The 26965-nt window shown below is 49.9% G+C and overlaps 1 protein-coding gene across 1 annotated transcript in view; it reads left to right on the top strand.

Annotated features, from left to right (window-relative positions):
- Positions 1–313: 313 nt before the first annotated feature.
- notch3 (notch receptor 3) overlaps positions 314–26965 on the top strand; it is a 38424-nt gene continuing 11772 nt past the window's right edge. The window contains exons 1-16 of the mRNA XM_076266389.1: positions 314–579; positions 2527–2593; positions 16039–16181; positions 16440–16775; positions 17870–17992; positions 18283–18516; positions 18677–18832; positions 19055–19240; positions 20617–20730; positions 22553–22666; positions 24381–24614; positions 24720–24830; positions 25105–25297; positions 25578–25723; positions 26161–26394; positions 26658–26813. Coding sequence (XP_076122504.1) covers positions 519–579; positions 2527–2593; positions 16039–16181; positions 16440–16775; positions 17870–17992; positions 18283–18516; positions 18677–18832; positions 19055–19240; positions 20617–20730; positions 22553–22666; positions 24381–24614; positions 24720–24830; positions 25105–25297; positions 25578–25723; positions 26161–26394; positions 26658–26813 — 2608 coding nt within the window. The 5' untranslated portion in view covers positions 314–518. The remainder of the gene's footprint in view (positions 580–2526; positions 2594–16038; positions 16182–16439; positions 16776–17869; positions 17993–18282; positions 18517–18676; positions 18833–19054; positions 19241–20616; positions 20731–22552; positions 22667–24380; positions 24615–24719; positions 24831–25104; positions 25298–25577; positions 25724–26160; positions 26395–26657; positions 26814–26965) is intronic.

Below are 26965 nucleotides of genomic sequence, written 5' to 3' on the forward strand. Positions count from 1 at the left end.
ACGAGATTAACTTGGTGTTCGGTCTCACACAACTGATGTCAAGACTCTCAGGTGAAAGGACAGCCAGTGTAGCTGCTGACTTCTTAAGTATGAACATAACACCATTAAACAGCCATAAGGACATGCTGGAGAAGTACCGACATCCCCACTTACGTCGCTTGTCCTTTTGTTGGGCGCTACTTTCCTTAGGCGGAAGGACACGACCCAGGAGTGGGTTATGCGGAATGGATTGTATAGAGTGGGCGGAGTAATACGACGTTGCCCCTCAGTTCGAAGAGAGGCAAGAAAAGTTTTCAAAAGTTCCTAGAGGTGTTTGAAGAAGCACTGCTGCCCGTCCGAGCAGCGGAGAATCCCTATTGGATCTATTTTAAAACACCATTTTATGTTTTCAGTTAATGTGAAAAGATTTTAAATCTACTTTATGACGCTACGTATCGAGGTTTCTGGGACCTTTTATCTGTTCGTTTTTTGAAGGATGTATTATTGAAAACCCTTCTGAAGAAGAGTTGGAACAAGAAATGGGGATTTACAGTATTTGGATATTTTTATCATTTTTATGTGTTGTACAACATATCGATGGTAAGAAAACATTTACCCAGATTAACGTTTCTTTAATTTTGGTAATATGGACTGTGGAATTGCACGCGCAGCTGCGTCCTTTTAACTAAACAAAATGACTGAGAAAATTGTCACTAGAAACTTTATGTTGGCTGTAGGAATTTGTGTGTTAGCGACTCCTTCCTTGATTCAGGCTGGTAAGATTAATCAAAACATAGGCTAGACATACTTATTCTCTGGTAGTCTATGAAAGTGAAATGTTTAGCTGAATGTTTTAAAGTCGCTTTGGAGGAGACGAAATAGGCCTAGCCAATAAAGACTAAATTATTTAAGTGTCTCATTCAACAACACGGCCTGAAGTGTCTTGTGCATTATATATATATATATATATATATATATATATATTAGACATAGATTGATTAGGCTATTTTGTGTGTCGATGACTCCGATTTACATCTTGTCTTAAGCGTTGGCAATATTTTGAGGGATGCTCTGTGAAGCCTGCATCTAGCTTACATGTGCTGCAAGTTGAGAGACCATCTTCAGGCTAAAATGTGCCAAAATTGCATGTAGGTTACAAACACAGAAGGACCATTCAGATAAGCACGATCTTTGTTTATTAGAATGACTGGTGTGATGAGCTGTTAACATGTATGGCGTTACCTACAAGGGAACTGCATTGTCTGCAGATGCTCTCCATTGTGAATCGCTTTTTCCTTGTCCACACGATTTGGGCTCACTACTCCGTTGTTTTAAATGGGTCTGGGCATGTGCGTGATTATGAACGGCGGGGCCGTGAGAACAGGACTAGCTGCTGAACAGCGCTGTGACTGCAATCGCAGGGAAGCAACAGATGAAATGGGCAACAAGTTGCATTCAGCCTAGAGAAGAGATGTTACAATCTGACAGTATTGAAGCTGTTTTGCGTGGGCTATCTAGTTTTTAGTGACACGGGGCCTAAATAGTTTAGTTCATGGTTTGTTTTTTTTTCAATTTAGAGGCTGCTGGTTGCTTGTGTCAGAGCAACACTGATGAGCTCCGGCGTTACCCCCTACGTTTACGAACAAAGAGCTATTAACATTTTCATCAGATTGGGGGATGGGCTAATGATGGTGATAATATCAATAGACGAACATAGGCCCTGCACCTACGACGCAGGTGCAAGGTGCAAAGTTTTTTTTTTTTATTCATTTGTTATTTTAGTAAGTATGTTGTGTTTAGTAAGCATACTGTGTTCAAATGAAGACAACGTAGGCCTACTTTATTCATTTAACAGAATATAACTTTAAAATGCACTAGGATCACCTTCATTTTGGCCTTAATTTGGTCACTCAGGCCTACTAATTTTCGAATTAGTTAGTTAGCTCTAAACACGTTTATCCACTTAAATTATTAAAAACTGCAAGTAGGCTAATGGCAGGGATTTTGGTGGTACATTTAATTGAAACCCTATTCCCATATCAGAGAATCAAGAATCTGTGTGAAAGAATTTGAATCCTATCTCATTTCCATGTGTACACCCATCACAGCATGCATCTACACTCTTGCTGATAAGGTATTATCTTCGCTAGCTGAAAAGTAAACACGAGCTTACCCAAGAGTGCCGGCGGTGATGTGAAAATGTCTTCAAAGAAGCGGGAAAGGTGGGAAGGTTCATCTCCATAAAATGATGGAGTTTGAACGATGGAGGTGCAAGGCATTTTGTCTGTCATTACCGCAACTCATCTTTTTTGACTCTTACAACACTTAATGTCCCCACCGCTTTTTAGAGTAGGAGCCTAGGCCCAAACTCGATATTAGCAATTCCCTGTCACACACACAAACTTCACAAAAATGTTTAATACACTCTACACATTACAGTGGTAAAACTATATGCTTTGTAATACATTAAATATCTAAAAAGGTTTCTTGTGGAAGTAGGGCTACCTCATTCAGATTCTTCACACAATGTCCTCTGCCTTCCAACAGGTCTCCGCTGTGTGGACTCATACAGACCCTGTGAGAATGGAGGAATATGTTCAAACTCAAAATGCATGTAAGTTTCGTGCTGTTTTTTTTATCTTTCTACAATACAAGGTTTTTACAATGAGCTCTGATTTTGTACTAGGTCTTGAACATTTCTGTGTTGATTTACCCCCTCACTTTCTCCTGTACATGGTTTTATCCCATTCCATGCGTTAGCTTATTGTTTGGATAAAGAGACTCTCTTTAGAAAGTGATGGTTAATTTTGTTCGCAATGATCTTGTGTATCAGGGCAATTGTTCAGCCTTGGTAACTAGTGGCAGATTGAGTACATGGATACACTTGCAGCTGCGCAGCCCCAGAGAAAGGGATTGGAATTTGGCCAAACAAAAGGGAACGGTTATCACTCTTCTCTGCATCTTCAGAGGGCAAACACACACCACTCTGAGCTTTGCATGAAAGTGTCTCAACTATTTGGCAGCAAAAGGCTTTTCCCATTGTGTGTGTGTGTGTGTGTGTGTGTGTGTGTGTGTGTGTGTGTGTGTGTGTGTGTGTGATTTTACTGCAATGTTTCAGCACGGTGACCAAAAAAATAAAAAGGAATCAGAGTCAGGCCATGACTCGTACAGGCTGCATGACACACCATCCACTTGCACCTGTCTGGGGGAATTGAGAAACATAAATTACTGGCTTAGAGAGTATCCCGTGGTGTGAGTGTGTGCTTTCTCTTGAGTCCTGTGCAGTGTGTCTCATTAGTTTTTGCCCCCCCCCCCCCCAGCCACTCTTCTCCTCGGTGTGTGGATTCTAATGCAAAGTGATTGTTATCACATGAAAGCCCTGGGGCTGTTGTTTTTAGTTTCCCGCCTGATTTGGAAATTTGTGTGTGTTCCCAAACCCCTCATTCAGGCTGGTTAGTTTTCTTTTTCCATTAGGAAAAGCTACGTGGGAAAAACACTCTGCTGATAAGTCCATCACGGTCCAGGGCTATTAGGCTTCTTTTGCACTAACTAAAGACCGTACATTAACCCAATTGAAATGGAAGCTATACCTCCCCTGGCAAATGGGTAGATCTTTGAGAAGACAAAGAGGAAGGATTCTCTGGGTTTCTCTTTGTGATTTTTCTGTGGCTGGCTTGCCACCTCGGGCCCTTTCTACAGTAACTTTTATTACTTTATAGTTTGTGACCACTCCCTAGCCCTCAGTGAAGAGGTCGCAGCCTGGCGAAAGATTGTGCACGGTACACCCTTTGACATGGGAAAAATACCTTCACAGCCAGCAGAGCAGTTTGTCTCACCTCCCACAAAAAGATTCTTGTGTTTTATGTGGTCAAAAGAAATGCCTTGGCTTACTCCTAATTATTGTTCCCTTTTTTCTTCTTTATTCACCCACCATTTTGAATTTCATTGGCTGAGGTGTGCTTTTTCACATGTTCGCCAGGTAATGATAGTCCATTGTTGTCAAAACTATAAGGCTCGTTTAGTGCTGTATCTGAAGTATAGTGTTGTTCCCATACCAATGAGGGTTGTTCATACATTTCACCCCTTATATCCTTAAAGAAGGAGTAGCATAGTGTAGTGAATAGAATTGAAGCAAATTTCAATTCGTCATAATTCTCAAAATACTGTTGTACATGAACGTAGAAGTCCAGGGTGCCTATACATATGAAATGGGGGAGATTTAATTTATTCAGACTGTGCTAGCAATGCTAAAGGAAGAAGAAACTCACTCATCCATTTGAAGTTGGAAGTGATTGGGTCTGAAGATATAGGTTGTGTGTCAGTACAGAGAGCACGCATGACTATGTTGTCCAATCATTACCCAGGCACATCAGGGTGCGTGGCGTTCAGGCAGCAGGTGGGTGAATGTGTAATAGCCTTTACAGCCCTGCGTTGTTCGCTCATTTACTATCCTTTGTCCGAGTTTGCCTCAGTCCTTTCGTTTTTCGCCAGTGACCTCTAAATCAGAGCATTCTGTCCATTCTCTCCCCTAATTTTCCTACATGTAAGGGCCAGTGGTTAGTCTTTCAGCCATTCTGTGTGTATATAACAAAGGGGCGTGGAGGACTTTTTGAAATGGCCCTATTTGAAATTGCCCTCTTGGTTCAATGCCAACAACGAATGACACTTCTTTAGAGGAAAGCGAGGATTTCTTCCCAAATGGGGGACTATAAAATGTCATACCACACAAGGTGGTAACCGTGCCATTGAAGAGTGGCTCAGGAACCAGAGAGTGGTCAGACCAGTCTTGTGCGGTAGGAGGTTGGGGCGACCCTGCTCAATCCCACCCCCACCTCCCCCTCACTCACTTCCCTCACTCCCCTCGGGATACCAACGTAACCAGAGATCCAAAACAGCAGAAAAGGGCCTTTATTCTCCCCAGATACCTCCCTGTAACAAGGCACCACTGGGACAGAGAACCGAGAGAAGGGGGAAAAAGAGAGAGGGCAGGAACAGAAAGGGTAGCAGAGGGGAGGAACAGAACAAGAGGGAAAAGAGCCAGTAGAGAAATCCAGTAGCGTGCTGGCAGGTAACTGCACCAAAAGGAGGCCCACGCCGAACAGGTGCATGTTACTAATAAACACCAATATAGGTTTCCGCCTCGTCTTTATTAGTGCGATTCTCAGAGGACAACCTTTAGGCTGTTAACGCTCCACCTGTTCAACATGAGTCTCTCTCACTCTTTGTGTGTGTGTGTGTGTGTGTGTGTGTGTGTGTTCTTTCTCCGGCTGTTTTTCCTTATTGGATGAGAGCCAGGTGATAGCGGATAGGTTGAGCAATGACTTTACACTTTCTTCCTTCCTTGCAGTGTGAAAGCTCTCCGGTATCGGTAATATTATTTAAGCGTGGCCCCTGGTCTCTGTCTGTCCTAGATATACCCGTATCTGTTGGCAAACACACAACACCATACCTCTACTTACCCTGAGTTGGTGGGGGAAGTTTGTGTGGGGGTTGGGGGAGGAGAGACTGAAGACAAAAAAACCCTGCTCCTATCTGGTCTCAGATTTCCCCCCCTGCTCACCTGTGAGGACTTCAGCTGTGATCAGTCCTGAGTGGGGGTCTGAGGCTGCTGTGTAGCTGTTAGAAGATTACAGGGGTAATCCTTTAGAGGCCTGCTCCCCTCAGCGAGCCCATTCAAGGGAACCATATTGAACCGTTGTAAAAGAAGGGGGGAGAATGCAAGGGACCCGCGAGGACTCTTCAGTCTGATTGCTGCAATCTAATTGCAACACACAGGGTGGTTTTGCAATGCTTTACCTGCAAGGATTGATTTGAGGTGTGTGTGTGTGTGTGTGTGCGTGTAAAGGATGAGGTGTTGGTGTCCACCTGACTTCTTCTCTGAAAGTGAAAACCACCTGTTGTGTGTTGGGGAACACGAGAGTTCGGGCCGCAGGGCATATGTTGCAGTGGCATTGTTCTCTTGTGAAGACGCCATGGAGTGACGTGTGCACTTGTAGGTTAAGAGTGTGTGTGTGTGTGTGTGTGTGGGGGGGGGGGGGTTGCTGGTCTCGGATGGATGAAGAGTCAGGAAGTCTGGTTAAAGTGTAGCAGGGCCCCTGGGCTTGTCCCGTCTCCTATCTGCTGAGTGTGCAAGGCCAGTCTCTGTGTCCCTAAGCGCTCACTGAACACAGAACATGGAGGAAAGATAATTAGGCAGATTGAGAGGGTGTCATTCAGAAAGGATCCAGCTGGAAGAATCAGGGGTTTTCAAGGGGAGGGAAGGTGGGGGGGGGGGGGGTTAGGGATTCTTTGCTAGGGGGGTTGGGGCCTGGGGTGGTGTGGGTGGGGGAGGCTGGGGCTGTGATGCGGGGGACAGCTGGTGGATGTTGTGATGGTAATCCAGTGAAGTCACAGCCTCACAATGGAGGAGTGGAGGGCCAGGTGCTGCCATTGAGCTGCCCGCGGGCCCCATGCAGAGACAGACAGGCTCGTGGAGGAATGGAGCCGGCAGCCTGCGGGCCCCCAGCCCTGCACATGCTCACACGAGGCAAGAGGCGGACGCAAGGAGGACGCGAGGAGCCTTTGGGGCCTTTGTCTTCTGCGTCATGCTCATCCAGGCGGAGGACCCGAGACTTTCTTTGCTCCTTCTGTCCTCACTCACCAATTCATAAGAACGGTCAGCCTCTCCTGTTTTGAGAGAGATATAGTATGTGTGTGTATGTGTGTGTGTGTGTGTGTGTGTGGTGTAGACATATAGCCACTCTTTGTTTGTATGTATGTGCATGGGCACACATACATGAGGGACTAGATACAGGGTGTCTCTGTGTTCTGAATAGCATCGTCTTGACCCCCAGTGGCAGAGTGAGCCTGTAAATTGTAAGTGTTGTGTTTTAATGACCCATGGAGACTGCCTGCTTCTTAGCGGAATGATGGATGGAGTCGGCGAGCTCTGTGTTCTGTTATGAGCGGCCACTCCAAAGCCAGTAAACTTCTTGAGCGCGTCTGTTATGGTTTACACTTAACGGCCCAGAGAGAGAGAGAGAGAGAGAGCGCCTCAGTCTGATTAGCATTGCGTGCGTTTTCGAGCACGTAGTGCCCCTGTGTGCGTGTAAGGAACATGCCAAACGGGGCAGTGGATTTAGAGTGAGGGTCCTGGAGCTGTGCTTTCTCCTGTCTCTTGTGGTACTTGAGCAAGTGGATTAGTCAGGAATGCTTCGTAAGGCCCCCCCCTCCCCCCACCACCCCCTCTACTCCCCTCCTCTGTCTCTATCGCAGTCACCGCATTGTTGCTCACCTCCAGCTCAGCTCATCCAGACAGTCATCTGAGGAATGCCCCAGACAATGCTCTCAACCGGGGCCAATTTTAAACGGGGTGGGGGGTGGTAGTGGTTGTGGAGCAGGGTATGTGTGGATAGTAGGGAAGGGGGGGGCAACTGGAATGTCTGGACTCATTCGCAGGGAAGTGCCAGTCCCTGGTCATAAGCTAACATCCATTCAGGAGTGATGGTTCACGGCCGTCTGCTTGACCGACAGATTAAGCTGTCTGACATTTGGGACCAGGGAGCCGGCCCTGCTTCCATGAAGTCTCTTGAGTTTTTTTTTTTTTTTTTTTTTAAAAGAGTAGCCATATTTTGTTTTCTTCTTGAGTGAGGGGGACAGTGGCTGTAGCCCGGGGGTCTGTCAGATCAGGAGCTGGTCGCCGTGGTTCCCAGGCCCTATCGGAGGAAGTGGTGACTCCTGACCTCGCTCTTTTCACTCACTTCCTGTATGTCAGACCCCCTCAAGAAAGCTTATGATCGGGCTGCCTTTCTCACATCTCTCTAACTCACTCACTCACTCTCACACTGTGTTCATTGGGTCACATTACAGCAACAGTGCTACTGTCCTCGGTGTCACAACTCTACATCACTGGATAATTGACTTCAGTCAGCCTCAGCATGCAGAGTGATTCTCAGATGATGAACAGTCCTGGTCCTATTCATGTTCATTGCACCACCCTTTAAAAGACAGAAGTCATCACTCGAATGTAAAACGCTCTTGCTCTTGTCTCTTTCAGGCCCCCTTTCTCAATTCACTGTGGTTTTTTCTCATTAAACACAGAGTACAGAGCTGTTAAGAAGCAGAGCTGAGTGAAATGGAGAATTTTCACAGAGAGGCCTGTGTTTGTTTTGGTGTTTAGCTGATGTTTGAGCAGATACGATGAGCAGGGCCTTCCCTCCCTTGTCTTCAGCTGTTTGGTGGTTTATTGGTGACTGTGGTGAAGATAGCGGACATTCTTTGGCCTTTCTCCTTGCATTCTCCCCACAGCTTATCGGAGCGTCTCCGTTCTTCTGCACTCTGGTCGCAGCTTTAGAGGCTCATATAAAAAAAACGTTTCACAACTCGTAAGACAGACGGACTCTTTCTTCAGGGTTTTCAACCATTAAAAATGTTGTTAAGGATTCCGCTTGAGCCATTTGCTTGGTTTGATCCCCATTACTATGGTGACAGTTTTAACCTAAAAGAGATCTTTGACATAAACCCAGCTGAGGACATTTACAATGTTCCAAGTGACCGTATCGTATGTCAGTGTTTTTTTTTTTTTTGTCAGCACAGATCCTCCACCCAAAAGAGGAATATGTCAAATGTTTTTTCCCCCCTGACTTTGTACTCATCAAAGTCAACCGTGTGTATTCATTACTCCTGTCAACACGTCGTATGTCACTGTTAGTCCTTGGGTTCATGGTTACCCCCATGCCACATAATTGGAGAAATAAAAAATCCCACACTTCAATTGCTGCTTTCAAGCATGACATTTAAAATGTCATTATGCATGGCAGGTTTTTTTGCTCTCCACATTTCATTCCTACAGGCTAACAGACCATCTCTATCTGACATTTCTATTTGTAGGGATTCAAACGTCCTGCACATATACGTTTAACTGACCCCCTGTAATTGCTGAAACAAAGCCAAGTGGTAGAATGAGTCAGGCTCCTTTGTGAGTGAAGTCACCATTTCTTCCATGAGCTTCCCAGAGGCCTGGATCAGTTTAGGTATTGGGGTGGGGTTTTGTGGTGAAGCTTACTTGAGGAACGTCTTGGAAGTCCGGAGCTTTGGGAAACATGCGATGTGGGTTCTGGTCAACTGTTTTTAAATACCAGACATTCCTCTTTTTTCCCTCTCCCCCCTTAATATTGACAGTTTGGATAATGTTTTGCAGGAGAGTACATGTATGTGTAAAAATAGACTTCTTGCCAAGCTGTTGAGTTTCACCAAAGTGTTTTTTGTTTTGCTCTGTTTGACATGATGAAGTATCTGTTAACCACCTTTGTGTTCAGTCAGTGTTTCAAGCTTTAGCTTTTTGCGCAGAGCACAAGGGAATACCGGTATGATTATTTCTTCAGGAAAGAGTTGCACCACACCCCTGGCCAGTGTCTGAACGTGGAGATAACTCCAGAATGAGGGTAAGCCTGACTGCAAGGAGACCACAGAGCTCGGAGATGGTCTTTTTCCATTAACCACGATTTTCCTTTTTGCTCCTTCCCAGAGGAGGTGACCACTGCTCGTAATGGTCACATTGTTAATATTCATGCCAGAGGGGAGAACAAGAGGCTTCCCTCTCTATAGAGTTCAGTGGCTCCATTGTCTGTCAAAAGTCTGTCCTCAACAGCTAAACTCTAAACACGGGGAGAATTTTAAAGACTTCTTCAGGCTCTTTTAGAACATTCTGAGCTATATGCTTCCCAGGGAAAGCTGTTGGTTGAGTATTTTTTTTTCACCTTTCTTGAGGAGATGATTATCTGAAACTGTCCTCACAGAACCCTGTGTTTTATGCATACCTCCCCCCTTTTCCCAAACGTACTCACTTGCTCACCAGCCATGGGTTACTGTTGCCAGGCTACAGACAAGGCCTGTTGGTCCGTGTAAGCAAAGGCCTGAGAGCCGGGCTGTTTGGGTCACCGTCCCAACCCCCCACCCCCACCTTCCCCCTTCCCCCTCCTCCTCCTCCTCCTCTTCGCAGAGCCTCCCTCACACAAAGGGCTTCTGACTACTTTAGCTCTTTTATTTGGGCCACAAAACACTCCCCTACCCCCACTTTGGTAGCTCTCTGAGAAAAGGGAGAGAGGGAGGGGGGGTTGGAGAAGAGGAGAGGAGAGGAGCAGAGAGGTGGGAGGGAAGGGGTTTGGGGTGGTGTTGGTGGTGTATGGGAGACGGTGGGTGTAGGCTCTTGTTGGCAGTGTGGTGTCGGTATGAACTCTCACAATAGGCATGGAGCCGAGTTCTCCTTGTGTGTATTCTTTGGTGTGTGTGTGTGTGTGTGTGTGTGTGTGTGTGTGTGTGTGTGCTGTGCACAGTACAGCAAAGCGAGGTGGGTTAGTCTCTAAACATGCCTCGACTGCCTCTGAATGAGCCCTGATGGGCATCTTTTCACCCACGTTTAGCTACACGGCAGAAAGAGAAAAACGTATTTGCTCCAACTGACCTGAATGGTTGGTGACCCTACAAAAGAATTGAGTGAGTTGGAGGGTAAAATAGAAGAGAGGGGAAAAAACACAACAAGAGCGCTTCCTGTGACACAAAGTGAAATGTCTGCCCGGAGGAATTTGGTGTCTTTGTGTCTGGACTCAGGGGCTTGTGGGACCAGGGTGCCTGCGGAGTTTGGGAGGGGGTGGGGCAGTCTCATCCCCGCTGCCTTATGGACCATGACTGACCGGATTGAAGCATGTTGTCGCAGAGGGGCGGTGTGTTTTCGCTCCGGGTCCACAGGTGATGTGACCCCTGTCCTGTGGTAGGATGCCTCTGCTGGTATTGTCCCAAGATGGGGCCGGTGTCTCGTTACCTGCCACGGTTGACCCCCGGAGCAGGAAAAGTGGCGTCGGATTACGACAGTGGCGCGGAGGTGCTGAGATTCACACACATAAATCATGGAGAGCAGCATCTCCGGAACCTTGAGCACGTCTGTGTGTGTGTGTGTACATAGAAACACTCCATCATCTAGGCGCCATGGTCCCATTCATCTCTGACAATGGCCTTAACGCAGACCATGTGTTGGTGTGTGATATCAATAAAATGACTAAATGCCAGAGCTGATTTTCTTTCTGTCCGAGAGAGAGAGAGAGAGAGAGAGAGAGTAAGAGTTTTATTTCGACTGTCCTTCTGTCTCACCTCCTTCTCTTGTAGCTCATTCTCAGGAGAGTCCCACCTGTTGTGGCGGCTCTCATGCTTCTGCCAGCACTTCCCCTGGAAGGGTGCGTGTAAGTCTTCCCATGTGCTGGTTGCAGTGGTTGCTGTGTGTGTGTGTGTGTGTATAGTTGGTTCCTGTGTGCATGGGATTGATTTAAGGGCTTATCAGCCTTGCTTTTGTTTTGACACTATTGACTTTTTTCTCACTCACCTCTTTAATTAAAGCTGTATTGTGTGTGTGTGTGTGTGTGTGTGTGTGTTTGGCCAATTTGCTGCTAACCCATATCCACTGACAAATCAAATATTATCATAGTAGGTGTGTTAGTTTGCATTTGTGTTTAAGTGTGTGTTGGGTGTGTGTGTGTTTGTGTGTTTATGTGCAGAGGGTGTGTGCGGTAGCATGCATGAGTGTGTTCTGCTATGTATGGGAACTCTTTCCTCTCCCGGTTTTCAGGTGTGCCCAGCTTGTGTGTGCACGTCTGTGTGTTTTATGCTTCGAATAAGAGCTCCGCATCACAGCTCATCCTCAGGGGCAGAAAGAGCCCATTGTTTTTGCGCGGCTTTCCCCTGCCAGAGGCAGACCAGTGCGCCAAAGGGGCAGACGGACTGAGTCTCTCGCACTGACCGATGTGGACAGATGTGTGGCTGGCCTGGAGCCTGCAGCTGTCGTGGCCCTTCAGCTGCCCTGATGTGACGTGCGGAGGATTAAGCGCTCTGTCCTGTCCTGGGGCCCTCCGACCACTCACGGCTTCCTCCTCCGACTCTTCCTTCCTCTCCTTGGAGACCCACCAGAGGCTTTGGATGGGGTGGTGGAGGGTGGAGGAAGGGGATTGCAAAACCCCTTACACCTGCCCCCAGTACAAACATGTGCCACCCCCCCACCCCCCCAAACACACATACATTCACACACACCTCCGTACTCATAATCGGATGCACAAACAAGCTGGTGGGGATGGGCGGTGCACTGATGTGGCGTGGGAGCGTGACCTCCTCCAGCTGAGTTATCTCTGGACGATAGCGCCCGCGGCCTTGCCACTCACGAGTGCCATGCTGGACACAGCCAAGGCCCAGACAAAAGAATGTGTGTTTTGGCTGCTGCGCTCGATGTGTGTGAGGAGGAATTGTATGTGCTGCCTCAACACACACACACACACACACACACACACACAGATGCCTACACTGACAGGCATGGTCACACTGAAACACGTAGACACATTGTAGCATTGGGTGTGTGGAGCTACCAGCAGCAGCTTCAGGCTTCCACACCCTCCGTGTTTCCGGTTTGGGATGGGACAGAAATCCCAAATCTCAATCCTCCAGAGGCTTTCCCACAGAGTCCCCACCAGACTCTTTTCCCTTTCCAATTACTCTCAACTGCCACACTTAAAACATTAAGAGTTCCCAGAAGTGGCAGTAGTTAACTTAAGAAGCTATTGGAAGTTTTGACTGCTTTGGTTGCTCTCTCCCATACTCACTCATCACATCTGGTACACACACACACACACACACACACACACACACACACAAAGGCTACATCCCTAACACGGCTGTAAGTTATTGTCCATCTCCTGTTGTAAATATCTTCAGTGGAGAACAACTGCCCCCTTTCTGCTTTTTTAAATATCCGCCGATATGCAGAATGGACACATTGCTAGTCGCCCCCCAAGTGCGTGTCACACGGAACATTCTGAGGCCGATCCCTCCCCTTCCCTTTTCTTTATGCCACAGAGAGGAGTGTCATATTTTTTTTTGGTGACAACCCGAGATTCCAGACATAGTTAATTTGCCTCTAAATAAACCCAGCCAAGCCATGACCAATAGCCAAGGGTAGGGGGCGATTGGTGGGGTGGCAGGCTTGCTCGCTCGTCTGTGAGGTTGCCAGGACAACGCAGATCTGGGATTGGGCGAGAGTTAGCGGGTGTTTTCAGAGCAGGAGACGAGGGATTACAGGAAATATGACATGGCATTCTCTCCTTTTTCTTCTCTGACATTCTCTCTCACACACACACACACACACTCTGTTTTTTGTCTCTCTCTCTCTCTTTCTCTCACACAGTTACTTGTGTTACTCTTTCTCTCTCTCTTGACTACCCTCTCCCAAATACCCATACATGCTCACACACACACACACACACACACTCATCCACTTATGCATACCCACACATACCCCCAACTCTTAACAGACAGGCTGGGCTGACCCTCTCTCCTCCTCTCCTTTCTCCTCCACTCCTCTCTCCTCCTCTCCTCCACTCCTCTCCTCCTCTTCTCTTTCCTCCACTCCTCCTCTCCTTTCTCCTCCTCTCCTCTCCTCTCTGCTGTGCTGTGCGCTGGCTGACTGACATTATCATGACAATCAGACTGCTGCCCTCTGCCCCCTGACCCCTCAGCGTGTGAGGGAGGGAGGGAGGGAGGGAGGGGAGGGGAAGGGAGGGGGATCGATCAGTGGGAACTGCAGGCTTCTGCTTCCCGGCCCTGGCCTGCTCTCCCAGGCCAGAGCAGTAGCCGTGGTAACTGAACACAGCACCTCCCCCTCCCCCTCCTCCTCCTCCTCCTAGCATTTCTCTGCACAGTGCTATTGCGCTAGCCACTCTTTCCTCTGGCTGTGTGGGGTGTTTTTTATGCTCCCTCTTTTGCTCACACACACACACTTTCTCTCTCTCTCTCTCTCTCTCTCTCTCTCTCTCTCTCTCTCTCTCTCTCTCTCTCTCTCTCTCTCTCTCTCTCTCTCTCTCTCTCTCTCTCTCTCTCTCTCTCTCTCTCTCTCTCTCTCCTCTCTCTCTCTCTCTCTCTCTCTCTCTCTCTCTCTCTGATTCTCATTCTTCTTTTTGGCACCAAGTCTGAGCCCAGGAATGAAGACCCAGTAGCTGGGGCCAGCCAGAGAATGCAGCTGGGGTGGCAGGCAGGTGTACTACGCGCCCCCAGAGACAAGTCATCCTATCAGTATCAACAGTTTAGTTTTGCTCAGTAGTCATTCCGAAAGTATGCTAACAGGGAAAGATGGCTCCGGCTTGTGTTTGGGGAAATCCGCAGCTGTTTGCGCACACAGACAAACACTCCCACTCCCACTCTCTGTGCTTTGGGCGATAGTCTAGTCAAACTCTTCTTTTCTAGTTTTTTGTTCCTTTTTTCTCTCTTTTTCTCTCTCCTCCTGTCCCATCCTCCTGTTTTCCAGTGCTGCCTGTGCAGTCTGCTGGACATTCTTGTGGGTCTGCCTGCGTTAGCCAGAGAGGGGGCCTCGCGGTTCACTCGTCTGCCCATTGTCTTGTTGGGCTGAGTAGGAGGAGGAGGGGTGGGGGGGAAATACCAGCACCCCAGAACAGTGCTGTTCCTATGGAGCAGAGCAACAGGGGAGCACCGTGCATAGGATGGAGGAGGTGTCCCATTAGCCTGTTCTGCAGGGCTCTCACACAGCGCCCCCTAGAGGTTTGGCCCCTCTCTCTCATCGCTCATTGGCCTCGGGGTCAGGGAGAAATACCATCAGATTGCGTCCGAGGGAGGAGGAGGCAAAAAGAGAAGCAGGACAAAGGATAGATGAGATAGCAGAGTGTAAGAAAAGAGGGAGAAAGATAGAGGAAGAGAGAGAGAGCAAGCGAGAGAGAGAGATGTAAAAAGGAAAGAGGGGGGGGTGGCCATCCTGAAAAGAGGAAAAGCCATTGTTGTCTCTGTCCAGGGGTTGTTTTACAGTGAAGAAAGGAGCGAGGGCCTGGGGGAGCCTCGGAGGGGAACAGTCATCACAGGCCCCCTGTCATCGGCTTCAAACGGGCCCCGTTTGATGTCCGAGCCCGTCCTGTGGCAACGCTGCCCCCCCCCCCCCCACCCATCCCATCCCGCGTGGGTGTCGGGTTTCGCGGCACACACTGGCCCCCCTCTCCAGGCTGAGAGGATCAGTGGCTGTACCAGCCCATGGGACCCCGGGGAGAAAGCAAGAAAGCAGGAGGACATTTAAAAAAAAAACCTGTTTGTATGTTATCTAGCCGGCTCGCTTTTAGGTCACGCCGAGCCAACTGGCCATACAATGTAGCTCCTTTTGGTCCGAGGACACAAACAGGAAAGGTCCGGCAGTGTATCGAGTTTGTCGCAGCCCAGTTCTCCAATTCGCTCCAATTCTCTGGTCAAATTTGACCTTCTCAGTATTTTCTTTAAAATGGGAGATTGTCAGTTGGAAGGGTTTTTTTTTTTTTTGTAATGTTATTCTGTCTCTGGACTCCCTGCTTCATGAATGAAGTCATGTCTGGGGTCCTCCACTATGATGAACAGTATCTTGCTAAATGATGTGTCTGACGTGTGCATTTTGGTCTCACTGAAAAGAAATGGAGGGAGGAAAGGAGAGGGAGGGAGAACGAGTGCGGAAGAGGAGTAATGTCAGAGGAATGTGAACTGGTGTGGAGAGGGAGACGCAGAGCTTCCCCAGCTGGGAAGTGGAGAGAGAGGAGGGGTGTGTGTGTGTGTGTGTGTGTGTGTATGTGTGTCAGTCATTTAAGAGAGGTCTTTCTGAAGACAAGCAGTTTATCGAGTGTGTTGTCGACAAACTGCATCGCCAGAGACGAATGAAGCGCAGCAGTGATATCCATGTCCAAATTGTGGTGGATACTTTTCACTGCTGGCCAAGACAAAGAGGGTCTGGACAACCCCACCCTCCTTCGCACCCACCCACTGCCCATGGTCGTGCCAGAGAGCCCAGGCAGGGAGCGTCGGTCCGAGCGCCAGCACGCGAGGCCACTGCCAGATCGACTGTTGGGGGAGGAAGGGTGGGCGCCAGAAAATGGAGGGGATTTTGCCTCTTTTTTTTGTTTTTTAGTGGAGTTGCAGCCGTTTCGCACCGGTCTGTCAAATACCTCAACTCAGACAACCCCCGCTCACTGGCTGACAGGCCGGCTAACTCATGTCCCTCTCTTTCTGTGTCTGTCTCTGTCACAGGTGCCGGCCCGGCTACATCGGAAATCTCTGCCAACACCTGGACCCGTGTCACCGCACGCCGTGCCTCAACGGAGCCGTCTGTAAGAGCCAGGTGGCCAACGGCATCCCCCAGTACACCTGTGTGTGCCAGCGAGGATTCCGAGGTACGTGGAGCAAAAAGAAATCTCCAGAATATTCCGAACATTACAGAAAGGTCAGGTAACATCTGCCTTATTAGGCAAGACAAGTTTGTTTATGTAGCACAGGACATGCACAAAGTACTTTACAATTGAGCAGAAGAAAAATAGAAAATAACTTGTAGGAAGAGTGTATTAAAACAGTTAATCGGCTATTAAAAGGTTGAAAGATAAAAGGTAAAAGATAACGTTCTTAATGCAGTCCTGGCTTTTTCCTCTTTACAGGTCAAGACTGCTCCCTGATTGATGCCTGTGCCACCAGCCCCTGTGCCAACGGCGCTCGCTGCGTCAACTGGAACAACCACTACAACTGCTCGTGCCCGCCTGGCTACCAGGGCAAGAACTGCCGCAACGACATCGACGAGTGCCGCAAGCCGGGCAAGTGCCTGAACGGCGGCGTTTGCCAGAACACGCACGGCTCCTACACCTGCCGCTGCCCGCCGGGCTACAGCGGGCGCACGTGCGAGATAGTCACCCTGCCCTGCGCACCCTCCCAGTGCCTCAACGGGGGCACATGCCACCAGATCAGCGACCATGCCTATGAGTGTGCCTGTCTGCCAGGTATGGATACACACTCACATGTTTAGCATACACGTTCAGTATTCATGTACAAACTTGAATAATGTATAGATTTTTAAGACTGAATGGCTGAATACTATACCTGAATTCAGACACAGATTGGGGTACTCCAATACAAAAAACATGCATGCGCAGAGAAGAGCACACACACTGATGTATTCAGACACACACACACACACACACACACACACACACACACAAACAGATACAAACATATACACACACACACACAAACAGATAGCTACACACAGATAGCACAAATACACACACATACACACTCATCCTTTCCCACTCCTTCCCATAGCTGTAAACTCCCACCGTGGCACGCTGGGTTCTGGGTTTTCCCAGGCTGTGCACGGTGCTGGAACAATTTAGTCTCCCTCTCCAGGTCAGACCCCCCAGCTTCTATAAATAGCACAGCGTGGGCGGCAAGGAGAGAGTGGGAAAGTTATGGGGGAGAGAGAGGGAGAGGAGGAGAGAGGAGGTGGAGAGAGGGAGAGGGGGAGAGGGAGAAGAGGAGAGGGGGAGCATGAATGAGTGAGTGAAGGGTCAGTCACGGCGCCACAGAAAAAGGAGGAATCTATATGGGCCCTTGAGCTCTTCCCTCGAGGGAGCGGACAGGAAATGTCCTCGCCGGAGAGGAAGTCATTGAAACTGTGAGAGATTATAAAACAAGCAAACACGGCAGGGGGAGGCGCGGCCCTCTGGAGCCTCCCCGCACTGCCCCCCGCAGCCCAGCGCAGCCCAGCGCAGCTCGGCCCCTGCCACTGTGGGAACGGCCATGAGAACATGTAAACACTCCGACACCCTGCGGCTTCTGGCTGCGCCGCGCTACTACTCCGCACTGCTGGCCTCCCAACGGCTTCCTGACAGACCAGCTGCCTTCTGTAGCCCCCGCAATGCACACAGGGCTATGGGAAGGAGCACCCAGCCAGCCCGTGTGTGTGTGTGTGTGTGTGTGTGGCGTATGTTTGGATGAGATCAAGGGGGATATGAAGTCGCTGTTGCCGTTACACTCTCACCTCTTCCTGGATATCTCGCCCTAACGTGTCCTGTCATTGTTGTCTTTCCCACAGGCTTCGAAGGCCACAACTGTGAGACCAACGTGGATGACTGCCCTGGGCACAAATGCATGAATGGGGGTATATGCGTGGACGGGGTCAACACCTACAACTGCCAGTGCCCTCCAGAATGGACAGGTGAGGAAAACCCCTTGTGTCTTTTTAACTCAAGGTTTGCTGATTTCATGCAATATTGCAACAGCAATGAGTAGCAAACAATACGTTTTGTTTGGTGTGGCTGAAAAGTAAAAGAGAGAGAGATAGATACTTTATTGATTTCAAAAAAAGAGAGTGATCCGCACACCATATATAGCTCCCTTGAAAGGTTTTGAGCCCCTGGCTCTTCCTCAGGCTACCAACGTGTTTGGTGCGGTTGAAACCTGTTTATGGGCCTAGACTGATGTCTCTGTCTGTCCATGTCTCTGCAGGCCAGTACTGTGCCGAGGATGTGAACGAGTGCCTGATGCAGCCCAACGCCTGCCACAACGGCGGCACGTGCTTCAACACCATCGGCGGCCACACCTGCGTGTGCGTCAACGGCTGGACCGGCGACGACTGCAGTGAGAACATCGACGACTGTGCCACCGCTGTCTGCTTCAACGGTGCCACATGCCATGATCGCGTTGCCTCCTTCTTCTGCGAGTGCCCAGTGGGCAAGACTGGTATGTCCCGTACTGTCGTCCAGCCAAGACACGTTATGGTTGCTGCTGTTAGTCATGTTGTCTAGTCGTGGTAAAATGGCTTCTGTTGTGCTGTGTTAATATGTATAAAGTAATGTATAATCAACATATTCATATATAATGTGTGTGTGTGTGCTGTCAGGTCTCCTGTGTCACCTGGATGATGCGTGTGTGAGCAACCCATGTAACGAGGGAGCCGTGTGTGACACCAACCCCCTGAACGGCCGAGCCATCTGCACCTGCCCTGCCGGCTTTGTCGGTGGAGCCTGCAACCAGGACATGGACGAGTGCTCTATCGGTGAGAGAAATCAGTCCTCTTCACTCATGCTGTCCTCTGTCCTTACTTGACCTTCCTCTCTCTCTCTCTCTCTCTCTCTCTGTCTCTCTCTGTCTGTCTGTCTCTGTCTGTCTGTCTGTCTCTCTTTCTTTGTCTCGCTCTCTCTCTCTCTCGCTCTCTCTCTGTTAACACATACTTGAGAAGGACCTTATTTGACCGTCATTTTTTTTGCCTCTCCGTCAGGTGCGAATCCGTGCGAGCACTTTGGCAAGTGTGTGAACACGGAGGGCTCCTTCCAGTGCCAGTGCGGCCGCGGCTACACGGGGCCACGCTGCGAGATCGACATCAACGAGTGCCTGTCCATGCCCTGCCAGAACGACGCCACCTGCCTCGACCGCATCGGGGAGTTCACCTGCATCTGCATGCCAGGTTGGCATTTTTTACCCACGCTGTGGCTACTGAAACCCAGCAGACAACAAGCACACACACACACACACACACACACACACCAAAACACAGACGCTCGCACCCTCTGAGCACCCACTCAATGCTACCAACTGAACAGATGGTGGGCTGTTCATTTCTCAGTCTCCCCAGATAGCATCTCCCAGCAGTCAAAGATGCCCAGTCACTGCCCAAAGCCAGAGCTCCCCCAAGCAGAACAGAGTCCGCTGCTGTTACGTAACACCCTTGGCCTAGGAAAGGGATGGGAGGTGGGGGGTGTTGGTTGGAAACGGGTCTGGCCTTCACCACTAACTGGCACCACTGCCATGCCGACTCGCGAGAGGCACCAGCTGCCCCCACGACGCTCCTGCTTCCCTGCAACACCCTCACACATACGCACACACCCCTGCACCCAGGCCCTTCCATTTATGTGTGTGTGTGTGTGTGTGTGTGTGTGTGTGTGTGTGTGTGCGAGACTACACAATTGCGGGGCTGTGAGTGTGAGTGCGCTCTATAGGGCTGGATGGGAGCGAGGGCACGGAGCGGCGAGGGGGAGGAGTGTGCCGGGAATACTAATGAGCGCCGGAGTGGTGGGAATGGAGGCAAACAATAGGGCCCCTCTGTGCTCCACTTTGCACCCCTCACACACACACACACACTCACACACTCACAAACACACACACACACACACACACACACACAAATACATATACACACACACACACACACACACAGAAAGAGAGCGAGCAAGGGAAAGGGAGAACTTTTTTTCCCAGAGCTCCCCCTCCCCCTCAAAAAACTTTCTCTCCCCCCCCCACATACACAAACAAACACACACACAAACTTCCACTTCTCCCTCTTCCTCTTTGGCCTCCTCTTCTTCGCTCCCTGTGTGCCTACAGCCGCTGCCCCGCCATTCTCAGCGCTCCCACACACTCGGTTTCACCCCAATAGGCTGAGGGGCAGCAGCCTGAGTGCGCCGATTATGAGACATGCTCCTGGTCAAAAGGGAGAAATTAGCCCCTGGGACCTCCAAGCCGCGCTCTCTCTCTCTCTCTCTCTCTCCCTCTCTCTCTCAGCCCTTTCTCTCTCTGAGCGTTCACTATGCATTCATAATCCATTGTGCTCAATAGAGAAATCTATTGCACCACCCCATCACATGACGGAATGGGAGTTTTGTATACAAATGTGACCCTGCAGAAGTATAGGGCCTATTGGGGGAGAATGGAGGGGGGGTGCCTCATATGTGTGTGGCATCTGCGCTTTGTGTGAGTCTGGAAGAGTGTGTGTGTGTGTGTGTCTGGTCATTTCAGCTTTTGTGTTCTGGTTGTGTCTCATTCTCCTTGTTTGTGTCCACTAAGGCTACACTGGGACATACTGCGAGGTGGACCTGGACGAGTGCGAGAGCAACCCCTGTGTGAACGACGGCATCTGCAGAGACATGGTCAACGGCTTCTCCTGCACCTGCCAGCCAGGTAGGAGCCCCTCCCTTCCCATCGCACTAGCATTCAACTGCCCCATGGCTCCTACGGGCCATACTATGAGCAGGTTTAAGAGTAACTGCCGTATCTTTAGGTGTGAGATCTAATCGCAAAATGGCCAAGAATGTTGATTGAGATTGGGGCTGAAATTTGCCCAGCTCCCCTGTGCAATGGGCTTTGACGGAACTATTTAAAAAAGGCAGGAACTCCGTGGCGGCCTATCTCTCTCTGGCTGAACAAAGACACTATTGTGACCCCAACCCCCCCCCCCCCCACAACACACACACACACTCAGCCTAGAAATGTAGAAGGGACAGCACCCCTCCCCCTCCTCCAGTTTTTTTTTTTTGTGGGGGGGGGGGGCAGCAGTCCTGCTAATGAGATTCTTTTCCAGGTCCGCAATTTACATCTGGGGCAGACAACCCCCCCTTCCACCCCCCATCTAGCTATTGAGCTCGTGGAGCAAGCGCAGGGGGTGGGGGGGATGTTGCCCCAAGAAAGAAAACAATTCCACTGCCCCCCCCCCCCCCTCCTCCATAACCTCCTGCCCCAAGCATCAGCACAGACCCCATCCCAAGACTGTTAATCAACACAAAGTCTTCCTTAGAGCCAGCCACTGACATGTCCATGGGGCTGCTGGCCCCTTCTTTTTTTTTTTTTTCTCACTCATTTATTTATGAATTTGTTTTAGTTGTCAAAGACAACTTGCCAGGTGAGTTTTTTTTTTTCCCCCCAAGCTTTTGGGACGTTTCGAAATGCGTACTTTGTTGTGTCTCCACCACAAAAACTAAAGCTCCAAGTGCACTGTTGGGAAATGCTCCGTGTGGTTTAATCCTGCTGGGCGGATGCCAGCTCACTGGAGCTCCCAAAGAGACGCTGGTCTTGGGAAGCCATTTGAGAGCCACACATTGTCTAGACAACTCGGCATTGAAAACCCCATCCAGAAAGTCTGAAACAAAGCAAGCGCGCTCTCTCTGTCAGACGCACTCTCGCTAATGTAACCCAGTCATTCCTTTTATATCTAAAACATAACACCAATAAATCAAAACAGTGCCTTGGAGCAGATCAGAATATGATACTGAGCAAACATTCCAAACACTGTTTTTTATGGACATTTGAAAAACTCAGATTGGCAGACTTTCTAATAACCTTGTCTGATAAAAACAATCCAGAATATATTTTTAAATGGAGAAATTTCAGTTTTTAGAAAAAGAAAAAAAGCGACCAAATATGGTTTCATCGCCTCATGTAGCAATGCATCACACCATGTTCCCTTATGCATCGCACCATTTTTATTTCATTTCAGGATTTAGAAAGCTTGTGGACTGGACACATTAGGCCCCTATCTTTCATTGATGTTCCAGGATCTCTCTTCATGCCATGTAAACTCCTTTTTTTGCTTGATAGACATCCCAGAATGCTATTTGGTACACATTCCAACAGAGCTACTGGAGACATTCCATGAAATGGATTTGTAGCCATACCAGAACGTAAATTCACACAAGGCGTTCCAGCAGAGAGGGGGAGGGGGGGTGGGGGTAAATGTAGACATGACAGCACGTAGTGTTGGGACAGATGCATCCCAGACCAGACCAACAATCCCGCATCCATCAAAGTCATTTCTAAGAATCATCCTTGTTTGTCATAATCCGAGTTCAGAGAGAGGCTCTCTTTGCTCTTGTCCAGACGTCCCTGGGCCTGGCCGGAGACCTTTTGGCCCCTTTAAGGTGGCCGCAGTGACCCCCCTGATCTCCCTCCTGGACCTCTCTACCGCTACTTTAGTTTGACCCCTGGCCTCTGTGTTTGCATGTCCCAGGCTTCTCCGGCACCATGTGTCAGATCGACATTGACGAGTGCGCCAGCACGCCCTGCCAGAACGGTGCCAAGTGCTTCGACCGGCCCAACGGATACGAGTGCCGCTGCGCAGAAGGTAAGCCTCCTCTCCAGGGGAAGAGTTCATGTGTAAGATGTTGTGGAAAAGGCTTGCCGTGGTGTGGTCATGTGTAAGATGTGTAAAAGGCTTGCCGTGGTGTGGTGTTGCTGTGGTGTGGTCATGTGTCTTCAGCAGCAGCAAAGTTCAGTGCTGTGTGCTGTGGCACTTCATCTGCTGGACACAGGCATCTCTGGCCCTGACTAACACCTGTAGTCTGGGAAGAGCATCCATCCCCCCCCCCCAACAACACACACATACACACACCCTCTGAGGGCCTCAAGGTCAGACAGCTCTCTTTCCCTCTGTCTCTCTCGAGCTCTCTCTTCCTCCTTCCCTCCCTCCCTCCTTCTCTCTCTCTCTCTCTCTCTCTCTCTCTGTGTGCGTCTGTGTACAGATGACTAGGCAGACTGACGAGAGAGAGGGGCCCTTAATCCCCCTCTTCCCCCCAGCCGGACCCCAGGATCACGGGGTCACCAGGGTCCGGCAGCTGGCAGGGACCGGGGTTACGCTCGGTCGTCACCCCGACATCTGTTCAGCTGTACCCCCACAATGCACGCTCACACAGGACCTTATGCCACATCTGCGGGTCCCCTCTCGCACTCACCGCACTCCCATTCCCAAAAGTAGCCTACACCTGGGTGCAACTCTATATTTATATCTTTTTACTGAAGAGGATGCATTAGTGGATGTGTGTGTGTGTAGTGGTTGTGGTGTTGTGGAGGTGGCGGTTGTAAACGGGGGAGTGTGTTTGCATTGTTAGCGGAGGGAGGCAGCTGCTCGGTGTTCCCTTGTGCTCCAGCTCTACTCGGCTGAGCAGGGCCCTCTCGTCGTGAGGCGGCCCATTGTTCCCTCTGCTGGCTGGGGACAAAAGCTGGAGGACGCACTCTCTCCCCTTCCATAGTCCCTGCCTGCTCTCTCCTCAGCACAGATGGCCCTTCCCCGATCCCTCTCACACAGCCCTGCACACACACACACACACACACACACACACACACACACACACAGAAGCACACACTACAGGCTGTCGGCATGGAAACCTTGAGAACTGAGACTCAGACAGGACTTCAGGATTTTTCACACGAGAGAAAGAAGGGATGTGAAGGAAGTAGAATGATTTAGAAAGGGGAAAAAATGGAGTCGGGAAAAAAAGCGAGGGGAAAAAAGAAACAAGGAAAGTGGAAGAAAGTTTACAAAGAGATGGGGGGGGGGGGGTTGTGTGACTGTATGCTTATGTTTGTGTGTGTCTGTGTGCTAGCTGCAGTTGAAGGGGTGGGGTGGCCATTCGAAAGAATTTCAATGAAGCAAAAGGAAGTTTTCAGAGCAGAGAGACAAAAAAAGAGATATCAAAGGGACAACCCAAACAGTCCCAAGGAACAGACCATGGAGAAACTGAAAGAGAAGGCGAGGCCGGACTGTTCTTGATGGGTTGGGAATTTGAGACCGCGTCTGATATGTCTGCAGCGGTTACCCTCGCCGGTGAACCATGAGAGGAAATGAAAGCTGACGCTCAGGAACTGCCCCGCTCCATGGAAAATAAAGAGGAGACGCTCTCCGCTGCCACCTGATCCCCTTCTTCACTAACACCTCTAAGAAAGCCTGGGAAAAACCTTTCCCAAATATTGATCTTCCTTTCTCTCTCTCTCTCTTTCTCCCTCTCTGTTTCTCTCTCCCTCTTTCTCCGTCTCTCTCATTTCATTCGTCCGCTGTCCAGGCTTCGAGGGGCCCCTGTGCGAGAGCAACATCGATAACTGCCGGCCCGACCCGTGCCACCACGGCACCTGCATCGATGGCATCGCCACCTACACCTGCAACTGCGAGCCGGGCTACACGGGCTACCGCTGCGAGAACCAGCTCAATGAGTGCCACAGCAACCCCTGCCAGAACGGCGGCAAGTGTGTGGACCTGGTCAATAAGTACATCTGCCAGTGTCTGCACGGCACCTCTGGTGAGAAACGGACACACTGCTTGATTTGCGTCGGTGTTAGTGTTGTCGTGGTCTGTTGGGTGACTGACCGCATGTATCGTGTGTCCCCCCCCCCCCCAAACGCAGGTGTTAACTGTGAGCTCAACTTTGATGACTGTGCCAGCAACCCATGTGAGTTTGGCATGTGCAAGGATGGCATTAACCGCTACGACTGTGTCTGCAAGCTTGGCTTCACTGGTGAGAGCCTTTCCATCTTGTGCACCCACAGACTTCACACGTCACACAAATACGATCCTAATATGGTCCAAATAAGCCTCAGACCTGGTTGGCATAGATGGTCTTAAGACTAATGATCTCTCTCTTTCTCTCTCTCTCTCTCTCTCTCTCTCTCTCTGTTTCTCTCTCTCTCTCTCTCTCTCTCGCTCTCTCTGTCTCTCTGTCTCTCACTGTCTCTCTCGGTCTCTCTGTCTCTCTCTGTCTCTCTCTCTCTCTCTCTCTCTCTCTCTCTCAGGCCCGAAGTGTAATGTGGAGATAGACGAGTGCTCGTCTAATCCGTGCCGTAACGGCGGCACGTGTGTGGACGAGGAGAACGGCTTCCACTGCCAGTGTCCCGAGGGCTTCCACGAGCCCTACTGCTACTCCAAGGTGGACGAGTGCGCCAGCAACCCCTGTGTCAACGGAGCCTGCAGAGAAGACCCCAATGGGTAAGGATAGAAATGAAGTTTCACGCTCACTGACCACAAGAGTATTTGTGTGAGCGTACACAGGTGCTTTAACAGTTATGCAATGCCCGTGTGTTCCTGTAGTTAAACTGGGGAAGTTGCTAACACCACCACGCTTATGGGTCCAGTGTCCATGGGGCACACGTATTGAAATGTATACAGTATCTGTGCTGCATTGGAAAGGACGGGGGAGGAAGGTGTCTGAAAAGTGAGATGTTGGAGCTCTGTGGGACTGAGCCCTTCCCTGTGCGTCTCCCCACAGCTATAGGTGTGACTGTGAGCCTGGATGGGTGGGGAAGAACTGCGACCTGAACCGCAACGACTGCCTTCCCAGTCCGTGCCAGAACGCTGGCACCTGCATAGACCAGCTCAACGGTTTCGTCTGCAAGTGCCGCCAGGGCTTCAAAGGTGAGCGTGCTCAGTAGAGCCTCTGAACACTCAGCCAGTGTAAACTGAATGGAGTGCCTATGTGTAAACATGTGGGCGTAATGGCGACTGGAAGGCCCCCTTCTGTGTAAATATACAGATTCTAAGAGCATCATAAACAACCAAACACACTATGTGTACAGACAGCATCAACTCTAAATTACTGAGCGTCCAAATGCTTTATTTTCCATAAATGACCTCAGCTTCTGTAAAGGCCACTTGAGGAATCCCATCTAAAATGTCTGCCTGGTAGAGCTCATGATTGACTTAGGCTGGAGCTCCTCCTAGTGGCTACTTCTAGGAACAGCAGGCTGCAGAAGTTGTGTTCTCAGGGTCTCAACATGACAATGTGCTCAGGGTAGAACAATCTTGTGTGTGTTTGATCTCTCTGACCTCTTTGACCTCTCCGTCTCTCTCAGGTAATCTGTGCCAAGTGAACATCAACGAGTGCTCGTCGAGTCCGTGTCTGAACGGCGGCACCTGCGTGGATGGCGTGGCCAGCTTCACCTGCCTCTGCGAGCTGCCCTACAGCGGGCCCACCTGTGCCGAGGTGCTCACGCCCTGCTCGCCCAACCCCTGCTCCAACCACGCCCAGTGCCTCCACACACCCGACTACCTGGGCTACCAGTGCAGCTGCCAGGCTGGGTGGCAAGGTGAGGGGAAAGCTCCTGACGTCCAGTCAAATCATCACCCTCCGAGTATCAACAAGTGTAGTGATCGTGATGGGGGTCAGACTGACCGCAACCTTTTTGTGTCTGTAGCCTTTTCTGGACATGTAGTGTGAGTGTAGTGATTGAGCTTTGAGTGTCACCAAAAAGACTGCAGTGACCGAAGCTCTGTGTAGTTGGCCCCTTGGACCAATGTAATGAATCAGCAGGGCGGTGACTGACCCTTTGTGTGTCTCTTCACCCAACAGGCCAGCTGTGTAATGTGGATGTGAATGAGTGCTACCCCTCCAACCCCTGCAAGAACCGCGGCACCTGCACCAACACACTTGGGGCCTACGTGTGCTCCTGCCGCGCCGGCTTCACCGGGCCCAACTGCGAGACGGACATCAACGACTGCTCACCCAGTAAGACCTCATTTCCTTTTCCTCTAGCTGTTTATGGCCTGTTTTTGATTTTATTCATTTTGTTTAAATTAGTTTTCCTGAGGCTCAACTGGTAGAGAAAGGTGCTAGCAACATATACAAGGATGGGTCTGATACTCAGGGCATCCATACTA

This window comes from Alosa pseudoharengus, unplaced genomic scaffold (genome assembly GCF_046254945.1).
Source record: "Alosa pseudoharengus isolate Yale_2024_CS ecotype anadromous, Long Island Sound unplaced genomic scaffold, YU_APseudo_1.1 YU_APseudo_1.1_scf_4, whole genome shotgun sequence".
NCBI classification, from domain to species: domain Eukaryota; kingdom Metazoa; phylum Chordata; class Actinopteri; order Clupeiformes; family Clupeidae; genus Alosa; species Alosa pseudoharengus.